Source organism: Erinaceus europaeus, chromosome 7 (assembly GCF_950295315.1).
Source record: "Erinaceus europaeus chromosome 7, mEriEur2.1, whole genome shotgun sequence".
In the NCBI taxonomy this organism is placed as follows: domain Eukaryota; kingdom Metazoa; phylum Chordata; class Mammalia; order Eulipotyphla; family Erinaceidae; genus Erinaceus; species Erinaceus europaeus.
This window is the reverse complement of record NC_080168.1, coordinates 67,688,719-67,706,625: the sequence shown is the minus strand read 5'-3', so window position 1 is coordinate 67,706,625 and position 17,907 is coordinate 67,688,719. Positions and strand designations below refer to the sequence as shown.

Here is a 17,907-nt window from a genome sequence, read left to right as displayed (position 1 = left end):
ATACTGGGGAGACAGCACCGTGGTTCTGCAAAAGACTCTCTTGCTTAAGACTCTGAGGTCCCAGGTTCAATCCCCACACCACCATTGGTCAGAGCTGAGTAGGGCTCTAGTAACTGAATAAATAAATATAAGAGAATAAAAAATATTACCAAGAAGGTGAGAGCGATACTAGCTGCAGTCTCATCAATGGAATTTAACATACACTTAATATGATGGCAGGTAAGTGGGTCAATACATTTGAAAAGCATATCTCTGACAATCAAACCCACATTTAATATACTTCAGGAGGGTCATGTCAAGTTCTGAGAGTTCATTCACATATAATTAATTATTCAATGGCCTCAACACAGCTGAACCCACAGGACAGACACTATGAAGTATGGTAGACCAACTCAACTCTGTGACCTCCTCCTCTCCATCTTCATGTAAAATCTCAATCAATCAACGAGTGCAGTGTCCAAAAGTCCATAATGAGGAACTGTCCTTTCTGCAGTTCATCCGTCCTCACACCCAGCCCCCAGACACACACTCCAGCCCTCAGTCAGTTCAGATGCAGTTCAAATCCTACCCACCCCTTTCCCTAGCACATCCACAACCGTGCTGTGTGTGCCATGCCATCACGTCTTCCCAGGCTGAGTCACTGGGCTACCACCATGGATAGCTCTGTGCTGCGGGCAGAACACCCAGACAGGCCTGGCCTGAGGGCCACAGAGTCCATGTGAAGACACTACCACCCCACACGGATCCACCTGCCATGTCCAGCGGAGAAGCGGTTACAGAAGCCAGAATTCCCACCTTCTAGGTGGGGGTTAGATCGTTATATGAAAATCTACTACTGTAACTACTATATTTTACTGTCAAATGTAAACCATCAATCCCCCCAATAAAGAAAAATAAAATAAAATAATAAAAAGTAAAAGGATTTTGGATCATACTCCCAAAGGGCTGTAGAGGGTAAGGGAAGAAGACCAAAGAGCTCTGCACCCTCATTCCACCAGGACCCGAAACATGTCACCAGGAATCCTATTTTTGAAAGGGAAGCAAATCCAGAAAACACCAGAGGAAGCCAGGCACTGTTTCTCTCTTTTTTTTTTTTAATAATTTATTTCTTTATTGGGGAATTAATGTTTTACATTCAACAGTAAATACAATAGTTTGTACATGCATAACATTCCCCAGATTCCCATTTAACAATACAACCCCCACTATGTCATTCATCATCTTTCATGGACCTGTATTCTCCCTACCCACCCACCCACCCCAGAGTCTTTTACTTTGGTGTAATACTCCAATTCCATTTCAGGTTCGACTTGTGTTTTCTTTTCTAATCTTGTTTTTCAACTTCGGCCTGAGAGTGAGATCATCCCATATTCATCCTTCTGTTTCTGACTTATCTCACTGGCACTGTTTCTCTTATCTGAGAGAGAAGAGGAAAAAAGGAAGGGCACTTGGAAGTAGTGAAAGGTATAGGTGTGACTTAGAAAGGAAGTTAAGGCAGGACCACAGAAAAAATGGGCAAATAACATATAGCTATAGATACACAATGGAATACTATTCAGCTATTAAAAATGGTGATTTCACCTTCTTCACCCCATCTTGGATAGAACTTGAAGGAATCATGTGAAATGAGAAGTCAGAAATAGAAGGATGAATATAGGATGATCTTACTCATAAAAAGAAGTTGAAATACAAGAATGGAAAACACAAAGCAGAACCTGGACTGAAGTAAGACTCTGGGGGTGGGTGGGAGGGTTCAGGTCCTGGAACATGATGGCAGAAGATGATCGAGTGGGGGTTGAATTGTTATGTGAAAAACTGGGAAGTGTTATGCATGTACAAAATAATTGTTTTGCTATCAACTATAAACCATTAATCCCCCAATAAAGAAATTTTTTAAAAAGATATAGATAGTTATAGATAGAAAGCCAGCCCATATCTGTGACCTTTGGAGAACTACTGCAGTTGCCAGTGGAGGGAATGGGACATAGAACTCTGGTGCTGGAAACATAGAATTATGCCCGTTATCTCATAATTTTGTAAGTTAATATTAAATCACTAATAAAAAGTTAAATTTTTCCCCACCTGAAGGCAGGAAGCATCATGAGTGGTGACACACAGGTCTTCAAATGTCTACCTTCCTCCCTCTCTATCTCCCCCTCCTCTCTCAAATTCTTTCTGTCTTATCCAATAAAAATAAAAAATAAAAAAATAGCCAACAGGTGAAGTGAATTCATAGTGAAGGCACCAAGCCTGAGCAATAACCCTGGAGATAGTCAAAAAAGGTAGATTTTTAAAGTGTTTTTAAGCATATGTTCTTCTTTATGAACACACTAAATAAACTGTATGTTGGCAGGTCTCATTTTTAAAAAGAAGGAATTGGCATATTGCACCAAAGTAAAAGACACTGGGGTGGGTGGGTGCGGAGAATACAGATCCAAGAAGGATGACAGAGGACCTAGTGGGGGTTGTATTGTTATATGGAAAACTGGGAAATGTTATGTATGTACAAACTATTGTATTTACTGTTGAATGTAAAACATTAATTCCCCAATAAAGAAATTTTTTAAAAAGGAAGAGATACTACCACCCTACTTAATTATTTCTTTCCACCAGGATTATTGCTGGGGCTTACTGCCAGCACTACAAATCCACTGCTCCTGGCAGCCATTTTTTTCCATTTTACAGGATAGGACAGAAAGAAATTGAGAGAGAATCAGGGAGAACAAAAGAGAGACACCTGCAGACCTACTTCACCTCTTGTGAAGTGTCCCTCCTGAAAGTGGAGAGTGGAGGCTCGAACCCAGATCCTTTTGTGGGTCCTTGAGCTTAGTACTATGTGCACTTAACCAGGTGCACCACCGCATCCCCACCTCCCTACTTGAGACCTTTAGATTCATTAAACTGACTGCCAGATTACTAAGAAGGACCACAGGCTAACTAATGGTTTACTTTGAGGTTTGATTTTAATTGTGAAGGGGAAAAAGTTAAAATTCCATTCAGATATTTTTAGCCACAATAAATTATTTAGTCACTGGATGGAACTATCATGAATCTATTTGTAGATGGGGTAAAAACCACCCTCATCAAAAGATGGATTTTTTAAAAGATTTTATTTATTTATTAATGAGAAACATAGGAGGAGAGAGAAAGAACCAGGCATCACCCTGGTAAATGTGCTGCTGGGGATTGAACTCAGTACCTCACACTTGAGAGTCCAATGCTTTATCTACTGTGCCACCTCCTGGACCACACTGATCTTATTTTTTTTAATAAATTTTTTTTCTTTTTATTTATTTATTTTCCATTTTGTTGCCCTTAGTGTTTTTTTTATTGTTGTAGCTATTATTGCTGTAGTTATTGATGTCATCATTGTTAGATAGGACAGAGAAAAATGGAGAGAGGAGGGGAAGACAGAGAGGGGGAGAGACAAGGGGCCAGAGGGTGACACACCTGTTTGAGCACACACACGACAGTGTGCAAGGACCCAGGTTCAAGCTCCTGGTACCCACCTGTAGGAGGGGAAAGCTTCACGAGTGGTGAAGCTGGGCTGTAGTGTAATGTGTGCACTCCACTAGGTGTGCCACCAGCCGTCCCCAGTCCTATGTGCTCTTAACCAGGTGTGCCACTGCCCAGCTCCCTGTATAGCTTTCTAAATGCTTTCATTAATTCTAACAGTTTATAAGTATTCTTAGGCCTTTTGTGTAGCAGTGATTTAATTTGAAGGATGGCAGTCCCCTCTTCCTTCCCATGTTGTCTGCCCTCTCACTTCCTGTTCTGTGGCCTGGCCCAGACTCCCTGGGGTGATGCTAAGAAAGGCTGTGGGTCACACCTTTGCTCTTTGTCCCTGCTGCTCAGGGCAGTGTGAACCTTATCCCACTCAGAATGGTCCTTGGAATCAACTTTATTGGCAATGTTCATCTTGCTTTGGATAAGTGATTTATTATTTTTGCCACCAGAGTTATTTCAGGGGTGCTGTGCCTGCATGACTCCACCACTTTTTGTGGCTGTTTTGATAGCGTGTGAGAGACTGAAAGAGAGAGAGACAAAGAGCGAGTGAGAGAGAGACACCATACAGCACTGGTCCACTGCTTATGAAGCTACCCTGTGTAGGTTTCTCCACTGCAAGAAAGCTTGGACCACCCCCCATGTGGTGCCCTGGGACTCAAACCCAGGTTCCTGTATGCACTGTACTGGATAAGTCACCACCAAGCTCTTGTGATAAACTGTTATTATGATTTTTTTGCCTTCATGGTTATAACTGGGGTTCTGTGCCAGCAATATGAATCCACTGCTCATGACAGACATTCTTATTTCCTTTTTTTTTAATCCTTTCTACTTTATTATTTATTGGACAGGATAGAGAGAAATTGAGAGGGGAGGGGAGATGAATAGATAGATAGATAGATAGACAGACAGACAGACAGACAGACACCTACAGACCTGCTTCACCTCGTGTGATGAGTCCTCCCTGCAGGTGGGGGGCGGGGCTTGAACCAGGATCCTTGCACATGGTGATCTGTGCACATAACCAGGTATGCCACAACCCGGCCCCCATAATTTTTTTTTTTTTTAGTTAAGACATCTCCTTGTATTTCTCCTCCACTTTTAGTTTTACATGGGGGCTTTGAAAAAAAATTGAGTTAAATATTTAATGTTATCAATTACTGAATATTAAGATCTACTTTCCTTTTAGTTTTGTAACACAGAGTAGGCTTTTAGTAGTGGCCCCCTTATATTCCCACAGTAATTCCAGTTTCATCTTTGAATTTTTTTAAAAAAATACTTTTTATGGGGGTCAGGCAGTAGCGCAGCAGGTTAAGCGCAGGTGGTGCAAAGCCCAAGAACTGGCATAAGGGTTCTAGTTCAAGCCCCCAGCTCCCCACCTGCAGGGGAGTCACTTCACAAGCAGTGAAGCAGGTCTGCAGGTGTCTTTCTCTCCCCTTCTCTGTCTTCCTCTCTCCATTTCTCTCTGTCCTATCCAACAACAAAGATGTCAATAACAACAATAACTATGGAAATAAAAACAAGGGCAAAAGGGAAAATAAATAAATATATATACACCTTTTTATTTCTTTTGTATTTTTTAAATATTTATTTATTTATTCCCTTTTGTTGCCCTTTTTTATTGTTGTAGTTATTATTGTAGTTGTTATTGATGTCATCGTTGTTGGATAGAACAGTAAGAAATGGAAAGAGGAGGGGAAGACAGAGAGGGGGAGAGAAAGATAGACACCTGCAGACCTGCTTCACCGTTTGTGAAGCGACTCCCCTGCAGGTGGGGAGCGGGGGGCTCAAACTAGGACCGTTATGCCAGCCCTTGCGCTTTGCTAACCACCTGCGCTTAACCCGCTGCACTACCTCCTGACTTCCCTTTTTTTAATTTTTTTTTTATTATTTTTATTTATTTATAGGATAGAGACAGTCAGAAATTGAGAGGGGTCAGGAGATAGTGAGAAAGAGAGACACAGAGACACCTGCATCCCTGCTTCATCACTCCTGATTAATTAATCCTTTCTTAAATAAAAAAAATAAAAAAATAAAAAATAAAAAAATAAAAAAAAAGAATTTTGGTCCATACTCCCAGTGAAGGAGAAATGTTAAGGGAAGATGACCACAGGGCTCTGGACCCCAATTCCATCGGGACCCAAAGAGAGAAGAGAAAAAAGGGAGGGATATTCAGAAGTAGTAATAGGTGTAGGTGTGACCTGGAAAGGAAAAGAACATAGAAAAAAAATGGGCAAACATATATAAGTATAGATAGTTACAGAAGTAATAGTCAACACACATTTGTGATCTTGGGAGAAATACTGCAGTTTCCAATAGAGGGAATGGGGACACAGAACTCTGGTGGTAGGAAGAACAGTGTAGAACTGTACCCCTTGTTATCTTATGATTTTGTAAGTCAATATTAAACCACAGACAAAATTAAAATAAATTTTAGAAAAAGATTCTGGAGAGTGCTAACCTCTACAGGAAAAGCAGGGACTCTTAAGAATTGAGAGGCAACAGTTCTGCTTCGGGAGAAGCTGCCAGCCTTCTTCTGGCAGCTCTGGCTCCACACGTCTGCTTTACACACAGTGATACTCCTGACACAGTCACACCACCTCTGCTGCTACAAAAGCACAGGCATTTCTGGCACTGCGTCATCCCCATCACTGCACAGGTTAATAGTTCCCATTCACCTATCCCCCAGTGGCGACACCGGCACACTATGTATTGGCAGCAAGAGACTGGTGGGCCCACCAGGGCTGGGGACTCACCTAATGTCAGCCGGTGCAGCAGACAGCAGCTCACTTCCTGAATTCTCTCCTCATCAGGAAACATCTTCATGGCATCCACCACAAGATTATAGCACCTGACATTGCCACTCATGAGGACTTCCACATTACTGCCTGGGTGCAGAAAGCAGAATGATCATGGAGGCCAGAAATCTCCCCTTTCAAAAATGCTACCAAAGGGGTAGGGAAGATGGTTCTCCAGAGACCAAACAGGACTTGCTTGGGTGGGCTCCTGAGTTCACGTCCCAGCACCGAGCAGACCAGTGTTTTGACCTCTGCCTTTACTCCCCCCCCCCCGAATCTCTTTCACTCCTCTTCTCACACATATTAGAAAATAAAAAAGCAATCTAACCTGCATATAATCTTATCTTGCATGTGGACTGTCAATATATGACAACATAATGGCTGTATTCCCTTTTCCCCCCTTTTTATTAGTGATCTAATATTGATTTACAAAATTACAAGATAACAGGGGTACAACTTTGTACCAGTCCCATCACTAGAGTTCTGGATCCCCATACCCTCCATTGGAAGCTACAGCAGTTCTCCCAAAGATGCAGTTTTAAAGGTTATCTATTACTTCTATAACATACATATATATATATTTGGCTTCCCCCCCCCCATGGTCCCATCTTCTCTTCCTTTCCAAGTCACACATATACCTATCACTACATCCAAATGTCCCTCTTTTTCTTCTCTCTCCAATTCCTGATGGTCCTGGAGTTCAGAGCCCTCTGGTCATCTTCCTCTAACATTTCTCCTCCTCTTGCAGTATACACCAAAATTCTTTATGGGTGCAGAAGGAGTTTTGGCTTCTTTAATTGCTTCTTCTCTTGATTATGGGCATTGACAGGTGCATCCAGACCCCCAGCAATGGCTGTATTTCAAACATCATCCTGCCAAAAAGCTCCACTGTCCATTCCAACATGATAGGATGGGAGACTCAAGACAGTTATTATGACCTTGCTTCCTGACTTAAAAATCTCAAGCAAAATAAAGGGAAATTTGAGAGTGCTTTTCATTAAGTCTATAGGCAAAATACCTTGGTTGTTAAGTTGCCAGGTAATTGGATTTGGAGCTATTTCTCACCGAGGCACTACTCTATTGGAAAACAGCTCAAACCAACAGAAGAAAAATCAGGATTCTGTCACACTGTACAAGAGCTAAAAGTCAGCTATAATCTACTTCCTGTCCACGCCAGAAGGGCAGCAGCCCAGCCCTCCCTAGGAAGACCCCAGGGAGAGATGGGGGAATATAAGTGAAAGAGGGACAGTGGAGTGGCAATAAACACAAACAGCCAGGGTGTAAGCTGGAACCAGACAGGAAAGGAAGAATTCACTGAACGAAATAAGAAACTCAAGAGAGTAAGGATGTGAATATTTGCAGAGAAAATCAATTTAGGCAGTCAGGCAGTGGTGCACCAGTTAAGTGCACATAGTGCTAAATGCAAGGATCCACACATGGATCTGGGTTCAAGCCCCAGCTCCCCTCATGCAGTGGGAACGCTTCACAAGCAGTGAAGTATGTCTATCTTTCTCTCTCCCTCTCTCTCTCCCCTCCTCTCTCTGTCCTATCCAATTAAAAAAAAAATGGAAGAAATGGCTGGCAGGAGCAGTGGATTTGTAGTGCTGGCACAGAACTCCAAACCCTGAGATAACCCTGGAGGCAAGAAAAAAAAATTGTAAATCTGACTGAAATGCTGACTGTTCTCCAAACAAACAGAAGTTGTTTGCAAAACATTTTTTCTCTTTCAGAATAAACAAAAATAACCACTGTTTCCCCAAACGTAAATTTGAATAATTAATCTATTCAAAAACTATAATTAAGAATTATAAATAAAATAAAATAATTAAAAACTATAAATAATTAAGCTATTCAAAAATTATTCTAATTATATAAAAACCACAATAAAGAAAGGAAATGGTGTCCTAATATAATTAACCAGCTGTGACCTGGAAGAGCAGACAGGGTTTGCACTCAGACTAAAAGACAAACATTCCAACTAGAGTCACTACTGAAAAATGCCTGGAATTTTTAAGTTCCAGTTTCTACTTTCTCTGACCTTTGCATTGTGAATCAACACATTTTCACTGCAGTTATGGCAGACAGGAATAGAAAACTGACATTTGAAAAAAAAAAATCCATCCTTTGATGTACTGCACCAAAAGTCAAGGACTCTGAGGCCAGAGGGGGTCCTGGAACATGATGGTGAACAAGGGCTGAAATGGGGGGTTAGACTGTTATGTGGAAAACCGAGAAATATGACACATGTACCAACTATTATATTTTACTGTCTACTGTAAACCACCATAAGCCACCACTCCCCAATAAAGAAAAAAAATTGGCTTATGTTTTTTTTTTAATATTCTAAACTCCAGTTTCATATGGAATTAGGATTTAGAGTGGAGCTTCTAAATGTAAAAAACCATGATGTCCATAAAGGCCAAAGTTAGGTTCATTTCTCTCTTGCAAATGTCATTAAGACCAGGATGGGGAGATATCACAGCAGCAGTGCTCAGGACTTTCATGTGTTATTGCTGGGCTCAGCATCTGCACTATGAATCCACTGCTCCTAGAGGCCATTTTTTCCATTTTTGTTCCCCTTCTTGTTGTTATTGTTATTGTTGTTATTGCTGTTGTTGTTGGATAGGACAGAGAGAAATGGAGAGAGGAGGGGAGGGAAAGACGGGGAGAGAAAGGCAGACACCTACAAACCTGCTTCACCACTTGTGAGGCACCCTTCCTCCCCACCCCCACAGATGGGGAGCCTGAGGCTCAAATCGGGATCCTTGGGCTGGTCCTTGCACTTTGCACCAGGTGCGCTTAACCCACTGCGCTAACGTCCAACCCCTGAACTGGTTTAAAAAAGGCATCTGCGGGACAGAAGGTGGTGCACCTGGTTAAGCACACACATTACAGTGTGCAAGGACCTGGGTTCAAGCCCCTAGTCCCCACCTGCAAGAGGAAAACTTCACAAGTGGTGAAACAGGGCTGCTGCAGGTATCTCTCTGCCTCTATCCCTCTCCCCCCAATTTCTTTCTGTCTCTATCCAATAATAAATAAATAGATTTTTAAAAGGCATCTATATGTTTGGGAGGCTGGGGATACAGAATATTGGTGGTGGTTGTGGTGTTGAACTATTTATATATTATTATATATATTACAATCTTGCAACATACTATTAATCACAAGTAAAATAATAATAATAATTCTGGCCTTGCAAAAGGAATAAACACAGGCAGGGAGAAGTAAAATGAAGATCACTTTCGGTTTGCTGGTAACAGATGAGTCAGGAATGGAGAGTCCATATAATCCCTGTTATTATTCAACTCCCTCTACTGTCTAAGGTTCAATTTTCATGGATAAGAAGATGATGCGCAGTGGATAAAATGTTAGACTCTCAAGCATGAGGTCCTGAGTTCAATCCCCAGAGGCACATGCACCAGAGTGATGTCTGGTTCTTTTGTTTTGTTTTGTTTTGTTTTGTTTTGTTTTGTTTTGTTTTGTTTTGGTTTGGTTTGGTTTTGCCTCCAGGATTATTGCTGAGGCTAGGTGCCTCCACTACGAATCCACTGCTCCTGGAGGCTATTTTTCCCATTTTGTTGTCCTTATTGTTGTGCTTGTTGTAGTTGTTACTGTTGTCATAGCTGTTGTTGTTGGATAGGACAGAGAGAAATTAAGAGAGGAAGGGAAGACAGAGAGGAGGAGAGAAAGACAGACACCTGCAGACCTGCTTCACAGCTTGTGAAGCGACCCCCTGCAGGTGGGGAGCTGGGGGCTCAAACCAGGTTCATTATGTTGGCCCTTGTGCTTTGCGCCATGTGCGCTTAACCCACTGTGCTACCGCCCAGCCCCCAATTACATACTTTTTAAATATTTTCTTCATTGGGCGATTAATGGTTTACAGTCGACAGTAAAATACAGTAGTTCGTACATGTGTACTATTTCTGTTTTCCACATAACAATTCACCCCACTAGGTCCTCCTCTGCCATCATGTTCTAGGACCTGAACCCTCCCCCCACCCCAGAGTCTTTTACTTTGGTGCAGTGCACTAACTCCAGTCCAAGTTCTGCATCTGGTTCTTTCTATCTCATCTCCTGTCTTTCTTATTAATAAATAAAATCTTTTTTAAAAAAAGGAAGAAATCCCCTCACTAAAGCAGCAAAAACCATCAAATACATGGAAACAAAGTTAACAAAGAGAGTGGAGGACTCAAGACACTGAAAAGTAAGGCTCACAGGGCTGGGTGGTGCACCTGGTTGATTGCACATGTTACAATTCTCAAGGACCAGGGTTCAAGCCCCTAGTCCTCACCTGCAGGGTGAAAGCCTTGCAAATGGTTAAGCAAGGCTGCAGGTGTCTTTCTACCTCTCTTCTTCTCTGTCTCCCTCTTCCCTCTCGATTTCTAACTGGCTCTATCTGATAAACAAATAAAAATAATTTTTAAAAAGTAGGGCTCACTCTTCTTCAAGGAAACAGAAAGAGATATCATGAAATGGAAAGACATCCCATGCTCATGGACTAGAAGGATGAACATCGTCAAAATGACCATCCTGCCCAGAGCCATGTACAGAGTTAATGTCACCTCCATCAAGGTGCCAACAAACTTCTTTAAAGAAATAGAACAAAGGCTTCAAAAATTATATGGGACCAAAAACTCCTCAGGATTACCAAAGCAATCTTGAGAAAAAGGAAGCAGACCAAAGGCATTACATTATCTGACTTCAAGCTACACTACAGAGCTACTATAATCAAAACTGCCTAGTCACTAATCATGAGACTAAAGGCAAGAATATTGCAGATAAAGATTTGGGGTCTCTGTTCTGGAAAAAGCTAGTATGTCTATTTTAGGTAGATTCCAAGGGGTCCATGACTTTATTAGTTTTTGCCTGCACCTGACATCTAATATGCAGGTGAACCCAAGTTATTGTCTGGGGAGATGGTGTCATAATTGGGAAAAGCTCTTGAAAGCTGGATCAGGGAAGAGAGTAGCTCCCAAATATGGGGAAAGTATGTTTGTTCTGTTTTATATCGTAACTCTTTTTCAGCCACCAGGTTCCAGATGATACCATGATGCCAACCTGACTTCCCTGGACAGACAACCCCACCAATGTGTCCTGGAGCTCTGCTTCCCCAGAGCCCTTCCCCACTAGGGAAAGGGAGAGACAGGCTGAGAATATGGATCCACCTGGCAAAGCCCATGTCCAGTGGAAAAGTAATTACAGAATCCAGACCTTCCACTTTCTGCACCCCATAATGATCATGGGTCCATGCTCCTGGAGAGTTAAAGAATAGGAAAGCTAAGACAACAAGGGCAACAAAAGGGAAATATATATATATATATATATATTTAAAAAAAGAAGAAAGCTATCAGGTGAGGGGATTGAATACGGAGCTCTGGGGGTGAGCACTGTGTGAAAATGTACCCCTCTTATCCTATAGTCTTGTCATTATTTCCATTTTATATTTTAAAAAAAACTACCTGGTACTGGAACCAAAATAAGCACACAGACCAGTGGAATGAAACCAAGAAGCCAGAAGCAGGTCCCCACACTGACGATTAACTAATTTTTTAAAAGGAGGCCACAACCACTAAATGGCAAAAGGACAATTAAGTGATATTGGAAAAATTGGATTGAAACATGCAAGTAGCTGGAAAAACAATGTGATGGTTCTACCAAAAAAAAAAAAAAAAAAGACACTCTCCTGCCTGAGGTTCTAAGGTCCCAGGTTCAGTCTCCTGCACCATCATCAGCCAGAGCTGAGCAGCGTTAGGTAAAATAATAATAACAACAACAATAATAATAGTGCTGCAGAGACAGCACAGTGGCTCTGTAAAAACACTTTCCTGCCTGAAGCTCTGAGGTCCCAGGTTCAGTCTCCAGCACCACCATCAGCTAAGATTTGAGCAGGGCTCTAGTCTCTGTCTCTGTGTATCTCCCTCTCTCTGTGTCTCTCATTAAAATCAAATAAATAAAATAGGGGGTTGGGTTTTGGTGCACCTGGTTGAGCGCATAGATTATAATGTGCTCCTGGCCCTCACCTGCAGGGGGAAAGCTTCACAAGGGGTGAATCTGTGTTGCAGGTGCCTGCCCCCCCCCCCTCTCTCTCTCTCTCTCTCTCTCTCCCTTTCCTCTCCATTTCTTTCAGTCTTTATCCAATAATAATAAAATTAATAAAATAGTTTTATTTATTTATTTATTTTTATTTTTTCTTTCTCCAGAGTTATTGCTGGGCTTGGTGTCTGCACCTTGAATCCACCGCTCCTGGAGGCCGTTTTTCCCCCTTTTTGTTGCCCTTGTTGTTGTAGCCTCGTTGTGGTTATTATTATTGCCATTGTTGATGTTGTTTGTTGTTTGGATAGGACAGAGAGAAATGGAGAGAGGAGGGGAAGACAGAGAGGGGGAGAGAAAGATAGACACCTGCAGACCTGCCTCACCGCCTGTGAAGTGACTCCCCTGCAGGTGGGGAGCCGGGGGCTCGAACCGGGATCCTTACGCCGGTCCCTGCGCTTTGTGCCACATGCGCTTAACCCACTGCGCCACCACCCGACCCCCAATAAAATAGTTTTTAAAAAACACACATGAAATGCAAACAGTGACAGAATAATTTCTATGTATTTACAACACTTACTACAGGGTGGCTGTAGACAGCATAATGGTTATGAAAAAAGACTCTCCTGCCTGAGGCTCCAAAGTCCCAGGTTCATCACTACCACAAACCAGAGCTGAGCAGCACTCTGGGGAAAATAGTAATAACAACAACAACAATAATAATAATTGGGCTGAGGAGACAGCACAGTGGTTCTGCAAAAAGATTCTGCTGCCTGAGCCTCTGAGATCCCAGATTCAATCCTCAGCACCACTATCCACCAGAGCTGAGCAGGGCTCTGGGGAAAATGATAATTAATAATAATATTAGGGCTGGGGAGCCAGTATGATGGTTCTGCAAAAGACTCTCTTGCCTGAGGCTCTGAGGTCTCAGGTTCAATCCCCTGCACTACCATCAGCCAGAGCTGAGCAGGGCTCTGAGGAAAATAATAACAACAACAATAACTGGGCTGGGAAGACAGCACAGTGGTTCTGCAGAGACTCTCCTGCCTGAGGTTCTGAGGTCCCGGGTTCAATCCCCAGCACCAACATCAGCCAGAGCAGAGCAGGGCTCTGGAGAAAACAAAACAAACACAATGTTGACCACGGAGCAGGTGCTAGCTGCATCCTCATTACCTCCCTCCCTGGATGCTCAGGACACCACACGAGTACAGGCAGACATCTGTGCCCCACACCAGCAGAATAGAGCACAGCATGCAGATGTGTGCTCACAAAAGCACAGCACCCAAGGCCTAATGCCAGCCCACCAACAATCACTAGCAACGTGCACAGAACATTCATTTCTTCCCATCTGTACTTCCTAGTGAGAAAGTCACTCAATTTCAAAATTGAAAAACAAATCATAAAAAGCATGAAACAGAAATCACAAGGTCATCCGAGTTCCTTCTGGCTTTTCAGACTGGGGGATCTGAAACGTGTCGCCAGTGATCCTTGACATCACCAGGGACCTTCTCCAGACCCTCCTCCGCTGACGGCTCACAGGCAGACACGGGATGTGTGCACACATACATGCGCGTGCACACATACACACACAGTCACACGTGTGAATACTCACACGTGGACCTGCACACCTGAAGAGACTACTGAGCCACCTGGATGCACTCTGTGACCCCAAGAGCGAATTCATTTGCATTCCCTCCCTCTCTCCAAGTGATGCCCCATGCCTGCACTCTGCCTGCTCACACACCTCCCCACCCCAAGCCCCCACGCCCATTTAAGTCTCTGCTTGTTCCAGGACTGGAGGTCCCTCAGCCACCACTTTCGTCACAGGACACAGTCCTCACCTGAGTGGGGTGCTGTGGGCTTTGAGGAGCGAGAGACAGGGGCACAGAACTCCTTTCTGTGTCTCTAGAAGCAAGAACTTTACTCGCAAATAAGCATTAATTCAAGAAATAAAGAAACAAAGGGTGCGGGGCTAGGCAGTGTCACACCTGGTTAAATGCACACATTACAACACCCAAGAAACGGGGTTCAAGAACCCACTCCCCACCTACAGGGGGGAAGCTTCATGAACAGTGAAGTAAGGCTGGAGATGTCTGTCTGTCTCCCTCTCTTGCCTCCCCTCTCCTCTCGATTTCTGGTTATCTCTATCAGATAAATAAATAAATAAAGCTTTTTTAAAAGTAAATTAAAAAGTACTAGGGAGAAAATGGCATCATTTGAAAAAATAGAGGAACTAATTAACTAATTAAAAGAAAATTTTTAAAAAGGTTAAGTACACACATTACAGTGCACAAGGACTCAAATTCAAGTCCCTGGTCCCCGCTTGCAGGGGGAAAGCTACACAAGTGGTGAAGCAGAGCTGCAGGCCTCTCTCTGTCTCTCTCCCTCCCCCTCCTCTCTCAATTTCTCTGTCTCTATCAAATAATAAATAAATAATAGCTTAGAAACAAAGGGCTTGAGTAGCCTCAGGCTTCTAAGTCAGATATATTTTGCCTCCAGGGTTATCGCTGGGACTTGGTGCCTGCACTATGTATCCACTGCTCCTGGAGACCATTTTTCCCATTCTGTTGCCCTTGTTACTATTGTTGTTATTGCTGCTGTTGTTGTTGGATAGGACACAGAGAAATGGAGAGAGGAGGGGAAGACAGAGAGGAGGGAGAGAAAGACAGACACCTGCAAACCTGCTTCACCACCTGTGAATTGACCGCCCCCCGCAGGTAGGGGAGCCGGGGTCTCAAACCAGGATCCTTACTTGGGTCCTTGCACTTCACGCCATGTGCGCTTAACCCACTGCGCTACCACCTGCCCCCCAGAAAGATTTTTTTAAACATTTATTTATTCATTCCCTTTTGTTGCCCTTGTTTTATCATTGTTGTGTTTATTATTATTGTTGTTACTGATGTCGTCAATAGGACAGAGAGAAATGGAGAGGGGAGGGGAAGACAGAAAGGCAACTCCCCTGCAGGTGGGGAGCCAGGGGCTTGAACCACGATCCTTACGCCAGTCCTTGCGCTTTGTGCCACCTGCACTTGACCCGCTGCGCTACTGCCAACTCCCCAGAAAGATTTTTTTTAATTATTTATTGATGAGAAAGATAGGAAGAGAGAGAAAAAGAACTAGACATCACTCTGGTACATGTGCTGCCAGGGCTTGAACTCAGGACCTCAAGCCTGGGAGTCAAACGCTTTATCCACTGCACCACCTCCTGGACCACCAGAAAGATATTTTTAAGTACACTCAGAAAGGAGACTCAGTGTGCTTCTTCAGACACAGAAAGATAACACATGTGAGCTACTTACAAGGAACTGCCAGGGAGTTCAAACAGTGCAATACATGAAGCACGATCTCCTCGTCCTCCTTAAAGTGGTTCAGTGCATCTAGCAGAATCACATGATCTTTATTCTCCACAAACTCAGTTAGCTGCTCCTCTGAAACTAAAAAACAAAACAAAATAAATGAAAGTTTAAAGATGATATTTAATTACTCACAATTGTAATAATCATAATAGTTTGAGAGACAATAAATACAACAGACAGAAATAAAATTTGTATGTTCATGAAAAATCCTGCCCAATAACTTCATTTATTATTTTTGCTTATTTACTACTGGGTAGAGACAGAGAAATTAAGAGGGGAGGAAGAGGAGGTAGAGAGAGGGAGAGACAGGGTGGGGGTTGATAGCATAATGGTTATGCAAACATAACCTCATGCCTGAGACTCTATCGTCCCTGGTTCAATTCCCACATCACCATAAGCTAGAGCTGAGCAGTGCTCTGGTTAAAAAAAGAGAGAGAGAAAGAGGGGGAGGAAGAGACAGAAAGATATCTGCAGCCCTGCTTCACCACTCATGAAGCTTTCCCTCTGCATGTGGGGAGTAGGGACTGAACCTATATCCTTGCACACTGTAGTGTGTGCACTTAACCAGATGCACCACCACCTGGCTCCCCTTCCTAATAACTTCACTAAGGTAAAGAAAAAAAGATACTAGAATTAAAATGATTTTTTTTCCCCAGAGCCCTGCTCAGCTCTGGTTGATAGTGGTACTACGGACTGAACCTCGGACCTTTGGAGCCTCAGGCTGGTGAGTCTCTTTGCATAGCCATTATGCTCTCTCCTCCTGAAAAATGACTTTGTTTTGACCTGTACTAGTGACTCCCAAGTAAACAGTTCTCAGAAAAACAAAAGCATTTGCAATTTCACTTGCGGGGCGAGGGGGAAGTTCTAGAGAACACTGACCGACAGCTGATGCTGGCCACCAAAAGTGGTCATCCATAAAAGGCTGGGAGGAGAGAGTTGTCACACACAGTGAAGGCAGCTTGAGAAAGAGAGTCAAATCAAGAAGGCTAAACTTGCAGAGGGAGACAGAGAGGGAGAGACACAGAGACACCTGCAGACTTGCTTATGAAGCGCCCCCCCCCCCCCGCAGGTGGGGACAGGAGGCTCAAACCCGGATCCTCACAGAGGTCCTTGTGCTTAATACTACATACACTTAACTGGGTGTATCACTGCCTGGCCCCCTCTACCTTTTTTCTTTTTTTAACCCTTTATTTATTTGGATATAGACAGAGATAATTTGAGACGGGGGGGAGGGGGAGAAGAGAGAAAGATAGACACCTGCAGACCTGCTTCACTGCCTGTGAAGTGACCCCCACTGCAGGTGAGGAGCAGGGGCTGGAACCCAGATCCTCGTGCAGGTGCTTGTGCTTAGTACTATGTGTACTTAATTGGGTGCACCACAGCCCAGCCCCCTCTCACTTTTTGCAATGTTGTAAAAATTGGTAAGCTGCCTAACTAAGCCCACTGAGAAGAAGGGTATCAAGACTGAGGTAATGGCCAACACCTGCAGCTGCCAGGGATGCTGGGTTCCTACCCAGGTCCAGCCCTGCCAGCTCTCACAGCAGCCAGGAGTGCTGCCAGGGGTGGCGGCCAACTGACCTGCCGGGAGACTGGCTATGTGGCCCGGGCAGGCTCCCCACTCAATCTCATCACCAGTGGAAAGGACAGTTGTCTGCCTCAATGACATATTCACCACTGTCCCAACTCCAAGGCCAGGGCATATCAGTCTTTTCCTTGGGGTCACTGTACAAACCCTCAGGCTTTAGGCAGGGTCCTGGGCAATTTTCTTTCAACTTAATTTTATTTGACAGAGACAGAGAGAAATCAAGAAGGAAGAGGGAGACAGACAGAGACACCTACAGCACTGCTTCACCACTCATGAAGCTCCCCCCCTGGAGGTGGGGAGTGGGGGCTCAAACCTGGGTCCCTGAGCACTGTAATATGTGCATTCAACCAGGTGCACCACCACCCAGCTGCTAATCGTTATTTATGTTTGAGAGAAATTTGAGAGGTCAGGGGAAATAGAAAAGAAGAGAGAGGGGGCCAGGCGGTGGCGCACCTGGTTAAGCACACATAGTACAAAGCACAAGGACCCACGCACAGATCCAATTCGAACGCCTGGCTCTCCACCTGCAGGGATGGGGAGGTCGCTTCACAAGAAGCGAAACATGGTCTGCAGGTGTCTATCTTTCTCTTTCCCCAACTTCCCCTCCCCCCTCAATTTCTCTCTTCTCTATCCA

General features: G+C 43.7%; 1 protein-coding gene across 5 annotated transcripts in view; it reads right to left on the bottom strand.

Annotated features, from left to right (window-relative positions):
• The window catches only part of LRRK2 (leucine rich repeat kinase 2), a 155,947-nt gene that overhangs the window by 120,916 nt on the left and 17,124 nt on the right, over positions 1 to 17,907 (bottom strand). For all 5 annotated transcript variants that reach the window (XM_060194684.1, XM_060194683.1, XM_060194682.1 and 2 more), the window contains 2 exons: positions 15,632 to 15,766; positions 6,261 to 6,392 (listed from right to left, as the gene is read on the bottom strand). In XM_060194684.1, the coding sequence (XP_060050667.1) occupies positions 6,261 to 6,392; positions 15,632 to 15,766 (267 nt within the window). The remainder of the gene's footprint in view (positions 1 to 6,260; positions 6,393 to 15,631; positions 15,767 to 17,907) is intronic.